The 17,607-nt window shown below is 36.0% G+C and overlaps 6 protein-coding genes across 21 annotated transcripts; 5 read left to right on the forward strand and 1 right to left on the reverse strand.

Moving 5' to 3' along the window:
* Window positions 1–138: 138 nt before the first annotated feature.
* On the forward strand, window positions 139–4,214 carry LOC104745998 (protein pleiotropic regulatory locus 1-like). 2 transcript variants are annotated; one of them, XM_087488432.1, is made up of 17 exons: window positions 139–453; window positions 551–575; window positions 731–839; window positions 1,056–1,137; window positions 1,249–1,314; window positions 1,536–1,620; window positions 1,756–1,848; window positions 2,069–2,132; window positions 2,237–2,322; window positions 2,425–2,541; window positions 2,653–2,736; window positions 2,854–2,914; window positions 3,014–3,080; window positions 3,160–3,237; window positions 3,393–3,457; window positions 3,594–3,671; window positions 3,835–4,214. In XM_087488432.1, the coding sequence occupies exons 1-17, from the start codon at window positions 320–322 to the stop codon at window positions 4,005–4,007; spliced, it is 1,467 nt and encodes a 488-aa protein (XP_087344558.1). In that variant the 5' UTR covers window positions 139–319; the 3' UTR covers window positions 4,008–4,214. The 2 variants fall into 2 exon arrangements, with proteins under 2 accessions (XP_087344558.1, XP_087344559.1); XM_087488433.1 differs by having other exon boundaries at window positions 222–453; window positions 658–839.
* Window positions 4,215–5,607: 1,393 nt separating this feature from the next.
* Window positions 5,608–6,814, forward strand: LOC147926365 (phylloplanin-like). The gene is made up of 2 exons (XM_087486721.1): window positions 5,608–6,146; window positions 6,322–6,814. The coding sequence occupies exons 1-2, from the start codon at window positions 5,909–5,911 to the stop codon at window positions 6,603–6,605; spliced, it is 522 nt and encodes a 173-aa protein (XP_087342847.1). The 5' UTR covers window positions 5,608–5,908; the 3' UTR covers window positions 6,606–6,814.
* A 1,256-nt stretch (window positions 6,815–8,070) lies between these two features.
* On the forward strand, window positions 8,071–9,126 carry LOC104745999 (DNA-directed RNA polymerases II and IV subunit 5A-like). The gene is made up of 4 exons (XM_010467386.2): window positions 8,071–8,393; window positions 8,528–8,713; window positions 8,789–8,902; window positions 9,001–9,126. Exons 1-4 carry the CDS (start codon window positions 8,193–8,195, stop codon window positions 9,124–9,126), a joined length of 627 nt encoding a protein of 208 aa, XP_010465688.1. The 5' UTR covers window positions 8,071–8,192.
* Window positions 9,127–9,170: 44 nt separating this feature from the next.
* Window positions 9,171–11,538, reverse strand: LOC104746000 (bidirectional sugar transporter SWEET16). Its single transcript, XM_010467388.3, has 6 exons — window positions 11,386–11,538; window positions 11,205–11,241; window positions 10,865–11,075; window positions 10,380–10,544; window positions 9,674–9,793; window positions 9,171–9,584 (listed from the first exon to the last, which is right to left on the reverse strand). The coding sequence occupies exons 1-6, from the start codon at window positions 11,417–11,419 to the stop codon at window positions 9,453–9,455; spliced, it is 699 nt and encodes a 232-aa protein (XP_010465690.1). The 5' UTR covers window positions 11,420–11,538; the 3' UTR covers window positions 9,171–9,452.
* Window positions 11,539–12,869: 1,331 nt separating this feature from the next.
* On the forward strand, window positions 12,870–15,069 carry LOC104746001 (oxaloacetate tautomerase FAHD2, mitochondrial). The gene is made up of 7 exons (XM_010467389.3): window positions 12,870–13,101; window positions 13,310–13,475; window positions 13,688–13,740; window positions 14,057–14,119; window positions 14,435–14,485; window positions 14,564–14,681; window positions 14,775–15,069. Exons 1-7 carry the CDS (start codon window positions 12,988–12,990, stop codon window positions 14,888–14,890), a joined length of 681 nt encoding a protein of 226 aa, XP_010465691.1. The 5' UTR covers window positions 12,870–12,987; the 3' UTR covers window positions 14,891–15,069.
* On the forward strand, window positions 15,042–17,447 carry LOC104746002 (putative pentatricopeptide repeat-containing protein At3g16710, mitochondrial). Of its 15 annotated transcripts, XM_087488446.1 has the most exons (5): window positions 15,090–15,496; window positions 15,803–16,049; window positions 16,229–16,538; window positions 16,643–16,938; window positions 17,060–17,447. In XM_087488446.1, the coding sequence occupies exons 1-3, from the start codon at window positions 15,231–15,233 to the stop codon at window positions 16,259–16,261; spliced, it is 546 nt and encodes a 181-aa protein (XP_087344572.1). In that variant the 5' UTR covers window positions 15,090–15,230; the 3' UTR covers window positions 16,262–16,538; window positions 16,643–16,938; window positions 17,060–17,447. The 15 variants fall into 15 exon arrangements, with proteins under 15 accessions (XP_010465692.2, XP_087344572.1, XP_087344569.1 ...); XM_087488443.1 differs by having other exon boundaries at window positions 15,090–16,049; XM_087488439.1 differs by having other exon boundaries at window positions 15,803–16,538.
* The last annotated feature ends 160 nt before the right edge of the window (window positions 17,448–17,607 follow it).

Genomic DNA, 17,607 nt, shown 5'->3' on the forward strand with positions numbered 1-17,607 from the left:
ATACTATAGGCGTAGGGTTTTCGCTGGAGATGCAAACACAGGAAATAAAATTCCCTAGTGAAATTACCATTTTCACCTTTTCCTTTTTCCAAAATTTTCTATTTTACTCAAAAAAGGTAAATTGATATAAACCGACTCGAGAACGGTTTAAGATTCCGGGTTTTAATGAAACGGGTGGGTATTCGAGTTATAAATAAAGGTCGGGTCGGGTTAATTTTCGTACGTTTCACTCTTTGGTTCTCCTCCGTCTCTCTCTCGCGTTCTCGCTGAATCTAATTGTTCGTGAAAAAAACCCTAACCCTAAGTGAGAGAGAGAGAGATGACGACGATGATAGGTTTGAGCACCGAGTTCGAACCACAGTCACTGAAAAAACTCAATCACAAATCTGTTAAGCGAGCTCTTGATCTATTCGTTCCCGTCCATGACCAATTCCCACCGCCTGATCCTGAAAGGTTTATTAACTAGTTTCCCTTGCAGTGTCTCCTCCTTTGTATTTTCTCGAAATCTTTCGAAATATATGTTTATTGACGATTCTTCTCTGTATCGCAGCAAAAAAATTCGGCTCTGTCATAAGGTAAAGGAATCTGTTCGTTTCTTCGTTTACTTTGATTTTTCTCAAAATTTGATTTTGTTTTTTTTTTTTTTTGTCTTATCAGTTTTGTAGTTTCAAGTATGGTTTAGCTTCAAATTAGGATGTATTGTCAATGACTTTGGAGGTTTCTTGTATAGATTCAAGTTGCATTTGGAGGCGTAGAACCCGTTAGTAAGCCTACTACACGCCGTGCTGCTGACCATAACAGTGATAAGACGGCTCCATCGATTCCCCTTGCCCTTCCAGGTAGTTCTTTTATAACATCTATTTATACTAGTTGTGAGCTTTCATTTATATGTCTATAATTAGGATTGGAAAACAAAGGTTTCAGTTACATATCTTCTTAGAGTACCTTTTGAAAACAAACTTCTACTGAACTAAATAATCCTGTTAGTGTAATCTTGTAGCCTCTTTCAGCATTATGGTTTCTCGTTCTGAAAGACTAAATTATTTGCTCTGCAGGGCCTGGAGAGTCCAAGGAAGTTCGAAACGGCACAACAGAGGAAGCTTTAGTTGTTGGTCCAACTTTACCGCAAAGTGACTTGTGAGTTTACCTTTTCCTTTGGAATGTGACTAATCCAAATAGTTTTTGCTGTTGTGACTATTGCTCTACTTATCGTGATGATTCTGATAATTATTGATTCTTGATTTGAAGGAACAATACTGCTAACTCAGGCAAAAGCACTGCGATTCTTCCTGCATATGAATCCTCATCTAAAAGGTTTTGTGCCCCATCCTTTTCTTCTTGTATGAGCTATCTATAATGAGAAAGCAGCTAGATTGCGACACCTAGGTGGTATTAATAAGCAATGAGGTGATATCGGTTGTTCGTAATCAGGGAATTTAATTTGGCATAATGTAACCTGAAATACCTCTGGTTTGTTGTATCAATGCTGCCGTTTCTCATTATTTGTTTTTTTTTTGCGTGTCTATGTGTTACAGAAAACTGTCAACTTCTGCTTTAATGGAGAGAATACCTAGTAGATGGCCCCGTCCAGAGTGGCATGCACCATGGAAGAATTACAGGGTAAGATATGTGATACAGTAGCATTTCTGCATCTTATGGATATAACATATGAACGAAGTATGTAGGACTACTTGCTGGCGTTAAGAGAGTACTTGATATTCATACAAGTTGATGCGTTTTTTTTGTGGTTAACAGGTAATCCAGGGACACTCGGGTTGGGTCAGATCTGTTGCGTTTGACCCAAGTAATGAATGGTTTTGCACTGGTTCAGCTGATCATACCATCAAGGTAACTGATCAACTCTGGAATTCTACTTCAATTCCTTTTTGTCATTATTCTGTAACCTTTCTGGGTTCTCATTTGCTAGGTTCTGTTATTTAGTTCTTCATGCATTATAGACCTATATCTCATGTAAAACCTGACTTTTCATTCTGTACAAGTTTAGCCCTTGTAGCAGCCTGATTGCATTAGTTTGGCTAACATTGCTTATGTGGATCGTGTTCACTAGATATGGGATGTAGCAAGTGGAGTTTTGAAGCTCACACTTACTGGACATATTGGGCAAGTACGAGGTTAGACTTTAATATATTACTCCCCTCCGTTAAACTATATCAACAGTCTTGTAGAGAAGTACAAGTGTACAAGTTTTCGGCTCTCTAATTTTATTGTTTAATAGGCCTCGCTGTAAGCAATAGACATACCTATATGTTTTCTGTTGGTGATGACAAGCAAGTCAAATGCTGGGACCTTGAGCAGAATAAGGTTAGAACTCGATGATGGATCTCCATCTCATGTGTAAATTGATTACTCCTTTCCTGATCCGAACTTCTCATATCCAATGTTTTTGGAAATTTTCTTGGATAGGTTATTCGATCTTATGATGGTCATACTCATAATGGTCATTTGCATGGCGTCTACTGTGCAGCTCTTCATCCAACTCTAGATGTTTTACTAACCGGAGGGGGAGACAGTGTCTGCAGGGTATGATATATACTGAAAAGATGTATGATGTATCCTGTGTTTATAAGCATATGTGTCTTTTGAAATTTAAGTTGCTGAGCCTGCTGTCGAAATATCTTGTTCTGCTTTTAGGTATGGGATATCCGTACGAAGATGCAAATTTTTGCACTTTCAGGACATACAGCTGATGTTTCTTCTGTTTTCTCCCGCCCAACTGTACGTTGCATTTCATTTTCTCTTTATTCTAGCACATAATGTCCTTGTTATCTACTGCTATTTATGTCTCATATAAGATGTTGGGATCTTGAACTCACTGTGTCTGTGATGTTGCAGGACCCACAAGTTGTTACCGGGTCTAGTGACTCAACCATCAGATTTTGGGACCTCCGATATGGTATACTTTCCTTTTAACAATCTTTTGAACTTTTACTTTTCTTTCCTCTCGAGCTTTTCATTGTATGCAGGTTTTCGCTAACAAATATATTATAATCAGGCAGAACGATGGCAATTCTTACGCAACACAAACGCTCTGTCCGATCAATGGCTCCCCATCCGAAAGAGTAACTTTTTCTTGCTTTTTCAATCTTGGGTTCTGCATGATAAAGCACCCTTTTTAATGTATCTCTATGTTTCGTTCAGGAATGCTTTTGTTTCCGCATCATCTGACAACATCAAAAAATTTAGCCTTCCTAAGGGAGAGTTTTGCCACAACATGCTGTAAGTTTATGGAATCCTTGTAGACTTGTAGTTAGTTTTTTTGAGTCTTAATCCATTCTCTTATCTTCCAGTGCAATGAAATAGATAATATCTCTTAACTGAAGTGGTAAAGAAGTTTCTGATGTGTTTTAATGTTATTTTTCTCCACGGAGCAGTGCTCAGCAGGAAGACATAATTAACGCAGTGGCTGTGAACGATGATGGTGTAATGGTCACTGGAGGTATTAATTAATTTCCAGATCCCTTTCTTTGATAGTTATGGTCAAACAATGATACTTGTATCTGCCTTTCCTACACATATTATCTACCCAACCTCATTATTTGAACTAAAATGTCCCTGTCTTATTACAATTAAAGGTGATAAAGGAAGTTTATGGTTCTGGGACTGGAAGAGTGATCACAATTTCCAACAGGCAAAAACTATTCCGCAGCCCGGTATGACCTTAAACTGTTTTTTAGATCCTTTACCTTTGTGTTCCTTGTAAAGTTAATGGTTTATGATTAGTTCTTAGGAGCCAAGGAAGCTCTCAAGTTTTAAAAAGTGATATAGAGTTTTTTTGCAAGTAGTAATCGTTTCTTATATCGTTTACATGGTTAGGTTCGCTGAAGACTGAAGCTGGCATATATGCAGCGTGTTATGATCAGACGGGTTTAAGGCTGGTAACGTGTGAGGTAGACAAGACAATAAAGATGTGGAAGGAAGATGAAAATGCAACTCCTGAAACTCATCCTCTCAACTTTAGACCTCCCAGAGAGATAAGACGCTACTAAGGCTTCTCTCTGTGTTACATCTCTCTAAACTCAAACTCAAAGTCAGAAGAATCACTAATCTCACCAAAATCTGTTACTAAGGCTTTTCTTAAAGATATAGATGAGGCAGCATAGTAGTTGATTTGTTAAATTAACTGTAGTTTTACAAGTGTAGCCATTATATTGGAAGGGTTTTAAACTAGGGTATTTGAGTTTGGATTCACAAAAGATTGTGGCAAAGTGGATTAGTACAAGGCAAAACTACTAATAATTAAGATCAGTACAATTGCTAGACGCGATGAATCTCGGAAGCACTCATTATGGAACTCATAAAATCTTCATCTAAATTGACAAAGCACTAATCGTGGAACTCATATTCTTAACCAGCAGCGACAACAAGTTCAGAAATATACCTACAGGCTTATTTGATGATAACCTTTTAGATTTCCAAAGTCGCTTCTTGTCCCATCATTTCCATTTACTTAGTTACTACATTAATTAGTAAACTCCTGATTGGCTTTCTTAGGATTTTGTTTATGTGGTGTCTACCAAACGATTTTTGAGCGTTTACCGTTACCAAGAGGGCAACTTGAAGGCAATACGACTAATCACGATATGGATGAATCTTCTTCTGGTCCCGTGGAGTTAAGTAAATGATTCATTCACATTTACATATGAGATAACTCTTTGTTATGGCTATAAAAACAAGTGATCCAACTCAAAGTCGAAGAAAAACAAAAACATAGGTTCCATGGACCAATCTATAACACAAAAATGGGTGATGGGTTTTCTCTTATCTCCTTATATCAAGAGTCTACTTGTGTAAGTTTGATTTGTTATATCAAAACCCATCACCCATTTTAAGAGTTAAGACCACTCATTGATGCAAATTGTTGGATTTGGACTTTGACAAAATTGAACTCACCATATCTTTTTTTTTTATACCCATTTAAAGACAAAAGTGTAGTCCAATATTTTGTCTTTCTTTCTTGATGTGTCTCTTTACCTTGCGAGTTCGGTCTCTGGACCAATCTTTTAACAAATAAACATTTTATATAGTTTTGCATTATAATGGTTTCCCGTATCTACGTTTTAACTTCAAAAATATGTGTCACTCAACTAAGTGCTTTAGCTTTTGTTATCATAAACTCAATTGTTTCGTTAAAATTATGTTAATCAATTTCGTAGTCATGTTACTTGGTATATAAACTCAAGTTTCCTTTGGTTATACAGTACGGAAGATTCGAGTTGTTATACATATATTTGTGTCTAATTAGTAAAGAGGGAACGTATTATACTCGTTATTGATTGACGTCGTTACCTTTCGTTCAATTGCGACTACATATATTGTGAATGAATATCTCAATACATATACTCGTCGAGTCTCGAAGTTTATATCACCGTACCATGCATACATGGGTTCGAATACAACCAATTACTACGGGTGCAGTTTGGAAGTGCAAATATTATGGCTTACCGACAGTAGTAATCGAATGCATGAGATGATATTTTATAGCATAAAATCGGTGTTTATTAATATTCGAATCTTAGGATATTCCTTCAGAAAAATTGCTGGAGTATTATAATATAAATAGATTGTTTGCGGTTTTGTACATACTGTAGTTGAAATTACATTTTAGGATCCGGGTTTACGATCAAAGTTCAAACCTAGGGACATTTTCACTTAATTAGATTTAATTAATTATAAAATTGTATAACAGAGCAAACGCATCATTAGAGACTTTAGATATAAAATTGCAAAATAAGTAGGAGGGGCGATATCTATAAAACTTGTTCTATAAATAGAGCTGCATGGGGAAGACACTTATCACATCCAAAACTAAAAGTAACACAAACACAAGAAAGCATATACTTTCTACTCTATAATTTCATTTACAATTGTCTATAGTAACCCTACAAGCATGGCACTCTTCAAGAACAAACGCATGATCTTCTCATTGATCTTGGTGTGTCTCATTGTGGTGTCTCCAGTGGCTGAGGCTCAGCTTGGTCTTGGTGGTATTGTTGGTGGTCTTGGGGGCCTTGGTGGTCTTGTTGGTGGTATTGTTGGTGGTCTTCTCAATCTCGTCAATGTCAATGGGGTTATCTTTTGCTCTCTCAATGGCGCTCTCAACGGCACTTCTACTCCCGTTTTCGCTAGTAAGCTTTTTTAAGAACTTATGATATACCAAGTTTATAAAACCAACAATATTGTGAGACTACTAAATGTATAGAATTCACGAAATTTCAGCAACTGTTTTGTCTTCTATAGTAAGTAATAATCTTTCGTACACTCAAATTTACTAATCCTACTATATATACTGCAAACGAACAGATGCAGGAGTTCAGCTCCAGTGCGGAAGGCAAAACAGAGTTGTTTCAACTGCGACCACGAACGCTGCCGGATTATTCTCGCTTCCTACAAACGCAATTCAGATGTTGCTTTCCACACTTCTCTCTGATTGTAGGGTCGTCGTGACGACCCCTCTCTCCACCTGTAACGCTGAACTCCCTTCTGTCGGCAGCCTCGTCTCACGGTTAACCATGATCGGAAGCAGCGTCTCCGGCCTCCTCAGCATCGTTGATATCATCCCTGCAGGCTTTAATCTCCTTAACTGATTCCAAACTATATGTATGTTCGGTTACAGTGTGTTTCCCTTCTTTTAATATGTTTTGTCTCATGGCCATTTACGTTTGCTTGCGTATGCATGAATAAGGTCTATACTTATGTCTCAATCTTCAAAGTCTTCTGTTGTAATTTTGTTTCCAGGTTTTTAAATGTATAATGCTTTTGTGTAATGATATAATTACCAATTTCCCTTTTCAAATCTATTTTGTCAATATGTGTATCAGTGTATGCGTCTGTGTAATGAATGGTTGGGGGGAGTTGTACATTGCCATATCACACCCAAAAAAAAAGAAAAAGAAAAAACATTATATAGAGAACATGCGAAGAAGTACATATATACTATTACTAATATAATGCTGCAAACTAATTAACAGATGCGATCATCCAGCTCCAGTGCGGAAGCCAAAAAACAGTCGATTCGGAAACGACTACTAACGTTGCCGGAATATTCATGCTTTCTACAGATGAACTATCGACTCCCGCACTCTTCAGCGGCTGTCGTCTCGTCGTCCCAACCCCTCGCTCCAACTGCGACGCCACCCTCCCTTCCACCGGACAACTCGTATCCCCGTTCAACATCGTCGGTAACTTCATCATCGGTATGCTCAAGATATCCCCTATCATCCCAGCTGGCTTTGTCCCCACAAATTAACTAATTCCAAACTAAACTATTTATGTTCGGTTACCGTGTAAACCCCCTTCTCCTTTTGTGTTTTGTGTCATGACCATCTACGTTTGTTTAAGTATGCATGCATCAATATGTTCAAGTTTATGTCTCAGTCTTTACAACTACAAATACATCATGATATGAGGCCTGGAATAAATCATCGAAATTGAGCCTAATATGCAACGATAATGATTTTATTTATTCACTTTTGCACGTCTCAAAAGTTCTTGGGTCGACTGTTTCACAAATACAAATTCTTAAGATTTGGTTTTGAGTTGAAACCTTGAAGAAAAAAGTGGTACACCACCTCCGATTTGTATTGCATGTAGTTTAGGCTGTAGGCTGGCCATGCCCGGTTATGTGCATATCTGGCTTTTTTTCTTTATGTTTACAGTTACCCAAATCTATTGAATTAAGTCCCAATATAATTTCTATGAAACTTGTGTTATATATTACGGTACAGAAAATTTTAAAACAATGTCGGCTAGGCAGTGAAGAAAACATGGTAACTTTCGGACTAGAGTTTTTTTTTTTTTTTTTTTTTTTTTTTTTGGCATCGAGAGTTTCGTATCTAGATTAGGAGGAAAAAATAAGAGCATGTTTCCAAAATTTTTAATTGGACTCCAAACCGACATTAACTATATAAAAAAAAAACCCTGATATTTAATTCTCCAGAAAAAAATGTCAAGTTTAGTTTCGTTTTACCTTTTTATATATATAAATTAGATGTAAAATATTCTTAGGGTTTCGCAGCCGCTTAAAAAACATCCATCTCCTTTGCTATTTTTTGCATATTTCGTACGTGATTCTCTCCTCCCTTTTAGATCATCATTTGTTTTGCATATTGATTTTCCTGTGAGAAGCTAATAGCTGAACGTAACAAAGCAGTGTAGTAAAAATCGGTGAGAATATGGCGCTAACGGACGAAGAGATTAAAAAACTGTACCTAGTCCAGAGGACATTGATGCAGATGCTCAAGGATCGTGGCTACTCTATCGAGGATTCGGAAATTACGATGACCCTAGGAGAGTTTATTGAGAAATACGGCGACGATTTTAAAAGGAAGGCTCTAAATACTCTCAAAGCTAAGAAAAACGATGACAATGAGAAGGTACATATATGTATTCATAATTAATGTTTCTAAAATATGTTTATACCTTAAAATAAGAAGCTTGTGGATGGACAATTTGGTTTATTGGCATTTGCATAGAACAAAACTGATACAAAGCATCGTTGTGTACGTAGCTCTATATTTTCTTCCCTAATAAGTCCAAAGTTGGAGTTGCGGACATGAAGAAGTACACGAACAAGTTGAAATCGGATAATGTTTTCAGAGCAATTTTGGTGGTGCAAGATATAAAGGATTTTTCCAGCTTTGCTCAGCTTTCTATTAGAGAAATCTATCCAAAATTTCATATTGAAGTTTTCCAGGTAATTTAAAAAAAGAATAAAAAACACTTTTTGATTTTTGTTCTCTTGATGACCATTGAGTATTGTTGGGCTTAGGAAGGGGAATTGCTAGTGAACGTAAAGAACCATGTTTTTGTTCCTGAGCATCAAGCTCTTACTACTGATGAGAAGAAAACTTTCCTGGAGAGATACACAGTGAAAGAGAACCAGGTTTGTATAGTTTTTTTTTTTCCGCATAGAAAGAAGTATTGTTGTTGTTGATTTTGTGTAATTAAAGTTTGCAACTCTTCGGTGTTGTTGTTATATAGCTTCCAAAGATTCATGTCACCGATCCAATCGCAAGATACTTTGGACTAAAACTTGGCGAAGTCGTGAAGATCACACGTCTGAGTGAAACCTCTGGTCGTTATGTTACCTATCGCTTTGTTGTGTAACCAAAACTTTTTGACAATGATTTATATATTAAGTTGATCATATAAGACATAATAAGCTTGTTGCTTGTGACCAATAGTTTTGAATCATTGATTGTGTTGTAATATAAACTGAATCAAACTATATTACAATCACATATGCATGTACGACACCGGACGATAATACAAAATAAACAAATAAAGAGATTTGTTAATAGGATGCCATCAAAACGAGTACTCAACCCAAAAAAAAAAAAAGAATTGAAAATTTTTATTTTGTTTGTGAAGAATGAAAAATGTTTTTGTATTCGTTTTAGTTATTTTTATGGATTAAAAGATAAACTGGTTAATTAAGAGAGGAGAGGTTGGCTTGGTATGAGGCCTTCTTCTTCATGATCTTCTACATTTGGTCTGGCATTTCTGTAATACGCATAAATTAGGAGTTGAATTGTCCCAAGCAAGAATCCCATTCCATTTGGCACCTACACACACACACACAACATACAAACCAGTTTAACTATATGATTTATCTCCCTATTATCAAAGTTTATATCAAAACAATGATACTTACTAGTAGAAAAATATCGTGTACGAGTAAAGCGTAGACACCCCAAATCGCACCGTTCAGAAAGAGGAAAAACGACAGCCAAAATGGCATAAACTGAACACTCCTCGTCGTCACCACCGTTTTCTGATCGGATCAATGATCAAAATGATATTAGATCAAAACGACACTTATTACGTGTATACAACCATCTAGTAATGATAATAGATTAGATACAATAGACATTGATATTTTTAGTTATGACCACGTGCTGAAAAACACTCTCCATACAATTTCATGTCTCTCTTTTTAGCTGTGGTACGGTGGTTGGCTCGATTATTGCTGAATGATAATATAACACTTAAAATATACGACAGCCCAAGACCGGTCCTAGGGTATAGCCAAATGAAGCAACAGCCTTGGACCCTCAGATTTAAATACAAAAACAATAGTTTTTTATTTTCTTTTTTGAAATTTAGTCGTTTAGTTTGGTATGCAATAATCCTATCTCCCTCTGAAATCCAGTATTTGCATATATTTGTCTTTTTTATCCATACCAACACGTATCTAACACTTTGACTAATATCTCTTTTATTTTTTTTTTCCTGACAATCCATCTTATATAGAATCTATTTTTTTGGTTAGGGAGATGATTAATTATGTAATTAACTAAAATACTCGGTAATTAGTGTGATAAAAATAAGAAAATTAAGAAGAGAGAGTAGAGACTTACAATAACGGAAAGAGGAGAACCATACATGATAATGTTGAGAGTTGCACATATGAAACCCATTGAAGTAGAACGCGAGTTTGCATCTCCAAACGCAGTTCTTGTTCCCAAAATCGCGATTAGTGGAAAACATACGTTCAGAGCTAGAACGACTAAAATTGTTTTCAACTGATCAACAAAAAAAAAAAAGAATTGAAAGAAATCAAATTAGTCAAAAATTAAAGTGGAGCATAATCCTAGTTTATTGATATTATATATAGCAAGTAGACATAATTTAGAAATGAAATTATTGACTAAGAACGTCATCATAATAAATAAAAAATCTGCTAATCAGATCTGAATCTGAGTCAGACCAATGTAATCCCTTATCTGTCCATCAAATGAAAAATGCATTCAACCAAATTTTACCATATAAAAACACAACATACGTAAGATCTCTCTAGCAGATATCTAAAACTCTTATATAGGTCGTCGAAAGATAAACTTACGAATCTGGATTTGGGGACAAAGAAGAGGAAAATGAGAACGTAGATGGACTCAGCAAGAGCACCAAAGCCATTGACTGTAGAAACCAAGTATTCACCAGGTGTCACTATCCCGTAATATGTCCATAACGAAGAACCCATCAACGTGCAAATGTACGGCAAACACTCGTAATCCTGCGTCGACCTCCCTTTCACTATCTTCCAAAACGTCTCCCTATTCATCGATCATCGTAAATGTATTTTTAATTTGTCCATTTTCTTATAACTCAATCAATTGTTCTAGAATATAATCAAAATCATATTGAGAATCAAGATAAGAGTGATGAGATAAATTATAACTCACACAGGGGAGAGGAAGACAAGCACCGATATAACATTTCCTGCATCGATCATCATATAGTTAAAATAATGATCAGTTTATAATATATAAGAAAAATTGATCATTGCCATGTGAATTAATATGTGATCCTTGATGAGGATGATGATAGACTAAAAACACGTGCAAAAGAAGATGGTGATGTTACCTATGACTCCAACAAAGAAACTTAAGTCTGCCATATTGGGGGATGGGTTTCTGAAGAAGGCAGATAAGAGAAAGACTAAAGAGGATGAGAGAGAGATAGAGAGATATAGCAAATTATAAGGAGGCGACTTTGTGTTTATCCGTCCACATACGAGAGAGAAGATATATATGTGAGTTTTTTGGTAAAGTATTAGTTATAAAATTATAAATTCTCTTTCAGACAGCAAAACGAACAGAACACTAATGTTAAACTAATAGGGGCTCGTGTAGCATGTGAATAATTAGATTAGGATAAAAGTAGAATCGTGCGTACCTTGTTCTACACTTTTCGCTTTTCAGGTTGAATGATTCTTTTTTCTTAAAATCTAATTTTTCAATGCTCTACTTGAATTGAAAACAGTGATTTAATAAAGATTTGAACGGCTGTAATATCACGAGAAAAAAAAAATCTGTCGATCATGTGAAACATATATATACTTCTACTGTCAGAAAAAAAAAAGTTGCAATAATATTTTCTTTTTCTTATAAAAGATCCATATTTAAAGAACCATGTGGGTAATAAAAGTTTACTAAGAAGGATCATAATAAGATTTAGGAGTCAAGATTTTTAAAAGTTGATTTTCTTTTTGTCAAAAGTGTTTTCTTGTCGCATTTTTATGATAGTTTTCTAAATATCAATATACATTATAGATAAGTTATCCATTTCACCGATTAGACAAATCTTTAGTTGAAGAATTTTATCCTAAATTTAAAATTTTACTTTAAACTAAATAGTTGACCCAAAGAATTAATCTTAATTGATTTACTTTAAACTAAATTGTTGACTGATGTATTATGGGTATAATCTTGATTGCTAGTACAAATGTAAACATTATACCGACCATCCATGATCTATTGATTGTGTTATTGTTGTTGTTTCATTTATAAACATACTAAATATATATTAGGTCGATACATCTCCTTATTAGACTAAATCCCTTTCAACATAAATTCCAAGTCCAACCATAGCATTGCCTATATTTTTACCATGTAAAAATCTCTTTGTAGAAGCTTATCTGCCCTCAAATAATATTATCTTTTTTTAATAGAAAAGAGAATCTTGATATCTGAAAATATTAATCTTCATTGATAATATAGAATTTTCAAGTTTTTACATGTTTTTTTTTGGATAAAGATAATATATGTTTTTGTTCATTTTTTTAATAGATTTGATCCTTAACAGTTAACATATCTTCACAAGTTTAATAATTTGATAATTGATATTGTCAGTCTCGTAGATCAAATTAAAGTTTAATAGAAAAAACAACATTTTTGTTTCTACATGCCTTGTTTTATATGAAAGTGATTAGAAAAATGGTAAGCAATCAGTTTTCTTGAAAAATCCACGTCATGGTATCCTACTACTGTTTCTAAATTCGTGAAACACGCGGCTGCTTAATTATTTGCATATAGGTCCAAATAGTTTAAGTAGTTTTCCACTTTTGACCACTAACTTTGAAATTTTCATCTTAGACCCTTCGTCTTCAATCGAGTCAACAACAAATCTTAAACAGGGAAAATAAGAAGAGTCTGTGTTGTTGTTGACTTGGTTGTTGACCTAAAGATGGCGACTTCGATGATTCAGAGATTGTTCAAACAGGGTACAAAGATCGTCGGCGTTGGACTCAATTACGCTTCTCACGCCAAAGAACTTGGTATTGGCAACGCCCTCCCAAAGGTACGAACTTTATTTTTTTTATCTTCTTCACATTTCTTTTTGTAATCTTCGAGAAATTGGATCGAGCGGGATTTAAAAGTTGCCGCGTAAACTGATTAGTTAGGATCGTTGGTTTGTAAAGGAACATAACTGGGGTCCTCCTTCCTGCATAGTGTGATTTTGATTTGACCCTCTCTGTGTTTTGTGTGGTGTGATTTGCTGGAAGTAGGACCCGATTGTGTTCTTAAAGCCAACTTCGTCGTACCTGGAAAACGGTGGAACAATAGAGATCCCACATCCACTGGATTCACTTCACCATGAGGTGGAACTCGCTGTAGTCATTGGACAGAAAGCAAGAGATGTCCCTGAACGGTTAGCCATGGATTACATTGGAGGTATTTTTTTACTTACATGTAACCTCGTGGATGTAATAATCAAGTCTTTAACTTTAACAAGTTGGTAAATGGTAATATACTTATTGGTGCATCATGGAATAAGGTTAACCTGTTTGTATGTGATGTTAGTTGTGGTATGTATTCTTCATCTTAGTATTTTTATATCCCTTTTTAGTATGTACGGTGTGCTTATGTTTCTCGTTGTTCTCTAGGATATGCGCTTGCTCTTGATATGACTGCTAGGGAACTCCAAGTTTCTGCCATGGTAGATAACCATTTTTCTTTTTGTATCAATATATGTTTATGGGTCTTTACTTACATAAGTCCCACTTTTAATAATTTTCTTGCATGCTCGAGCTTTGCCATTTACTAATCGATCTTTATAAGCTCGTAAGCCATAATTTGGTTGAGTTTTCACTGTGTGGGATCATAACATATGTTTGCCAATCTTTTCCTGTAAACAAAATCTTAGATTTGTGTAGTGTTTTCACACTTATCAATGTTTTTATTTAAGCAATTATTTACTTAAGCACATACTGTATCATCATGGCCTTATGGGGGTGTTTAATTCTCGTCTTCAGGCATCTGGTCTTCCATGTACGCTTGCTAAAGGACAGGATACCTTTACTCCCATCAGCTCTGTTGTAAGTCATTATCTGGAACTTGTTTCCCAAAATGCTAAATTTCACCAGACCATGTGAAGATTAGGCTCCACGAATAAGAGCTTAGAAGTATTGACTCATTTATTACTCTCGTCCGAGATCATTGTAGCTAGGGTCTTATAGCAGATTGCTTAGTCTTATTGCGTCCACAGGGATTTATGTATATAACTGAGATTGTAGTGCTTGTCATCACCAGTCAATATGCGAATATGCATAACAAACATAACCCATTAGCTACTGATAGTAAACACACTCTTAGCCTCTAATCCTAAGTTTGGTTTCTTCATCTTGTTTTAGCTACCAAAGGCAATGGTGCTGGATCCCAATAACCTGGAACTTTGGCTAAAGGTTTGGCTCCTCATTGTCTCTGTTATCATATGAAGCTACTGCCCTGTTTCCTTTTGATAAATTCCCACACTGTGACAGGTCGATGACGAGACAAGACAGAAAGGTTGGACAAAGGATATGATATTCAAGGTCCCATATCTCATCAGCTACATAAGTTCTGTAATGACCCTTTTCAAAGGAGATGTCATATTAACAGGTAAAAAAACATTTCTTTCCCCATCATCAAGAGATTCCGTAAAACTTGCAACATAGGAGTAAAAGGTTTTGATTTGTCTATATGTATATATAGGTACACCAGAAGGTATAGGACCTGTAAAGATTGGTCAGAAGATAACCGCTGGAATCACCGGTCTTTCCGAAGTTCACTTCGACGTCGGTAGGCGTGTTAAGCCGTTGTTCAGATAGTCTTTTTGTGAATCTTTTTGTCTTAACTTTTTGTTTGTTTGTATAATCCTCAATTTATATCTTGTATGAATTGTGATGATACATGTTAATATCCTTCAATCAAATTTAAACTCCTCTCATTAAGAGTTAAAATTATGTAATTAAACCCTTAATATAAATATTAAATAAATTAAATTAAATGATTGAAAAAGAGACTGAACTTACTACGCGGCGAGTTTGTGTCCGTGCCTCCGTCGCTTAGTTAGGTTTTGCGTTCTTCTTCTAGCTAATAATCTCCGCCGCTTCTCTGTTCGTCACGATGTTGTTGTGTAGTGTTCGAACTTCAAAAACTTAATTGTGAATGCGTAGATCCATTGCGACTGGGTTTGCGTCGATAGCGAAACGGTTACTTCTACATAAGCATCATCGTCTACATATAATAGGTAACCACAGAACTGCTCCTTTCTGTTTCTGGATTCGAGCTTTCTCTAATTACCGAAAGATTTGGAGAGATGATCTTAACTTTAACGAGGCACTTGATTTGTTCACTCGTATGGTTCACTCTCGTCCTCTTCCTTCAATCGCCGAATTCACTAGATTACTCACTGTTATCGCCAAGATGAAAAGGTACAACACTGTGATCTCTCTCTTCGATCAAATCCGAATTCTTGGAATCTCGCCTGTTCTGTATACCTGCAACATCGTTATGAACTGTGTTTGTCTATCTACTCAGCCTCTTCGTGCTTCGTCGTTTCTTGCGAAGATGATGAAACTTGGTATTGAGCCTGACTTATTCACGTTTACAACTCTTGTTAGTGGTTACTGTCATTGGAATAGGATTGAGGAAGCTATAGCTTTGTTTGATGAGATTGTGGGAATGGGATTTAGGCCTAACGTTGTGACATACACTACGTTGATTCATTGTCTTTGTAGAAACAGAGATGTGAATCACGCGGTGGAGGTTTTTAACCACATGGGGAGTAATGGGATTACACCGAACGTTGTTACTTACAATGCTTTAGTGAGTGGTTTTTGCGAGATTGGTAGATGGAGTGACGCTGTTTGGTTGTTTAGAGATATGATGGAGAGGAATATTGAACCTAATGTAATCACTTTCACTGCTTTGATCGATGCGTTTGTGAAAGTAGGGAAGCTTTTAGAGGCTGAAGAACTTTACAAGGTGATGATCCGTTTGTCTATAGATCCTGATGTTTTCACTTACAGTTCGTTGATTAAGGGGCTTTGTATGTTTGGTCGTTTAGATGAGGCTAGGAGAATGTTTTATTTGATGAAAAGTAATGGTTGTTACCCTAATGAAGTGACTTATACTACTCTCATACATGGGTTTTGCAAGTCTAGGAGGGTAGAGGAAGGGACCAAGATCTTCGGTGAGATGTACCAGAAAGGATTAGTTGTGAACGTGATCACTTACACCGTTCTTATCCAGGGTTATTGTCTAGTGGGAAGACCTGATGTTGCGCAAGAAGTTTTCAGTCAGATGGGTTCTCGTGGTGCGCATCCTGATATTAGGACATACAACGTTTTGTTAGATGGTCTGTGTTATAACGGGAAGGTAGCGAAAGCATTGATGATATTCGAATACATGCGGAAGAGAGAGATGGATATTAGTATTGTTACGTATACTATCATTATTCAAGGGATGTGCAAGGTTGGTAAGATGGAAGCTGCTTTTGATTTATTTTGTAGCCTTTTCTCCAAAGGAATGAAGCCTAATGTTATTACCTACACCACAATGATATCGGGATTTTCTAGGCAAGGCTTAATTCATGAAGCTGATGCGCTGTTTAAGAAAATGATACAAGATGGGTTCTCGCCAAATGAAAGCGTGTATAAGTAGGTGGTGCCACCGTAAGCTGAACTCATGAGGAGTTAAAGGTTACTTCGATGGTTTTGATCTCAAGCATATGAGTTCGATGACGTTGCAGTTGCAGTTTGGGGAGAGCTAACGCAGCTGCTCAATAAATATTGGGTGAAAATGGGATGAAACAGCGAGAGAGGCGAGAGCCTCGAGAATAAAATATATAAAAAATCTCACTTCTGCAACACAGGTGAGGTTATATAAAATACCTTTCATAAGCACATGTTGCATATTAAGAAACTTATACAGCTTCAGGATGTATTGGTAATGAAATTTAACCTCCACTCTTGTTGTAAATTGTAAATTTTCAGGTGCAATAAAGTGTTGCCGTACCCCGTCGGCTACATAGTTTCTACTATAATTCATCTCCAAGGAGTTGTCATCTTGACAGGTTTTTGTTGTTGACGGTTCTATCTATCTTCGAGAATTCCATCGAAGCAGATTTGTACATTAGATTATTGAAGTCGAATATAGTATTCTTAAGATAGCTGATGAACGGTATAGAACATGTAATGATTGGTAAGCAAGTAGTTTCGGGAATTAACCGGTATTGCCCTTGCTGAATTCGATCTCTGGGGCCGTTTGACGAATGAACTGTTGTAAGGTGTAATACTACAACAGTACAAGTGTAACAAGATACAATATATAACACAATATTCATTTTATACTAATTGAAGAAACATATATATACTTCAGTAATCTTCACATGTATTTGTTGTTGAAGGTTCTTAACCATCTTAGTTTATTAATCATTAGCGACCTCTATTTTTGGTGTACATAGTTTATCAATTAGTTTTGTGCTTTGCTTTGTCGATCCATCCACCACCTCCACTTATAAGGTTTCAGGATAAAGAAGAAA

Source organism: Camelina sativa, chromosome 15, assembly GCF_030686135.1.
Source record: "Camelina sativa cultivar CO46 ecotype springtype chromosome 15, ASM3068613v1".
Lineage (NCBI taxonomy): Eukaryota > Viridiplantae > Streptophyta > Magnoliopsida > Brassicales > Brassicaceae > Camelina > Camelina sativa.

Bases quoted from the DNA above. Each gene is read 5' to 3' on its own strand.
- LOC147926365 (XM_087486721.1), top strand. From the start codon at position 5,909: ATGGCACTCTTCAAGAACAAACGCATGATCTTCTCATTGATCTTGGTG. The intron at 6,147-6,321 runs GTAAGCTTTTTT...GCAAACGAACAG, and splicing joins TTCTACTCCCGTTTTCGCTA to ATGCAGGAGTTCAGCTCCAG.
- LOC104746002 (XM_010467390.3), top strand. From the start codon at position 15,231: ATGCGTAGATCCATTGCGACTGGGTTTGCGTCGATAGCGAAACGGTTA.
- LOC104746000 (XM_010467388.3), bottom strand. From the start codon at position 11,419: ATGGCAGACTTAAGTTTCTTTGTTGGAGTCATAG. The intron at 11,242-11,385 runs GTAACATCACCA...TGATCGATGCAG, and splicing joins TTTCTTTGTTGGAGTCATAG to GAAATGTTATATCGGTGCTT. The intron at 9,585-9,673 runs GTAAGTATCATT...GTGTGTGTGTAG, and splicing joins TACACGATATTTTTCTACTA to GTGCCAAATGGAATGGGATT.
- LOC104745998 (XM_087488432.1), top strand. From the start codon at position 320: ATGACGACGATGATAGGTTTGAGCACCGAGTTCGAACCACAGTCACTG. The intron at 2,915-3,013 runs GTATACTTTCCT...TATTATAATCAG, and splicing joins ATTTTGGGACCTCCGATATG to GCAGAACGATGGCAATTCTT. The intron at 3,081-3,159 runs GTAACTTTTTCT...TGTTTCGTTCAG, and splicing joins ATGGCTCCCCATCCGAAAGA to GAATGCTTTTGTTTCCGCAT.
- LOC104745999 (XM_010467386.2), top strand. From the start codon at position 8,193: ATGGCGCTAACGGACGAAGAGATTAAAAAACTGTACCTAGTCCAGAGG. The intron at 8,394-8,527 runs GTACATATATGT...TTGTGTACGTAG, and splicing joins AAAACGATGACAATGAGAAG to CTCTATATTTTCTTCCCTAA. The intron at 8,714-8,788 runs GTAATTTAAAAA...TGTTGGGCTTAG, and splicing joins TTCATATTGAAGTTTTCCAG to GAAGGGGAATTGCTAGTGAA.
- LOC104746001 (XM_010467389.3), top strand. From the start codon at position 12,988: ATGGCGACTTCGATGATTCAGAGATTGTTCAAACAGGGTACAAAGATC. The intron at 13,476-13,687 runs GTATTTTTTTAC...GTTGTTCTCTAG, and splicing joins AGCCATGGATTACATTGGAG to GATATGCGCTTGCTCTTGAT. The intron at 14,486-14,563 runs GTTTGGCTCCTC...ACACTGTGACAG, and splicing joins ACCTGGAACTTTGGCTAAAG to GTCGATGACGAGACAAGACA.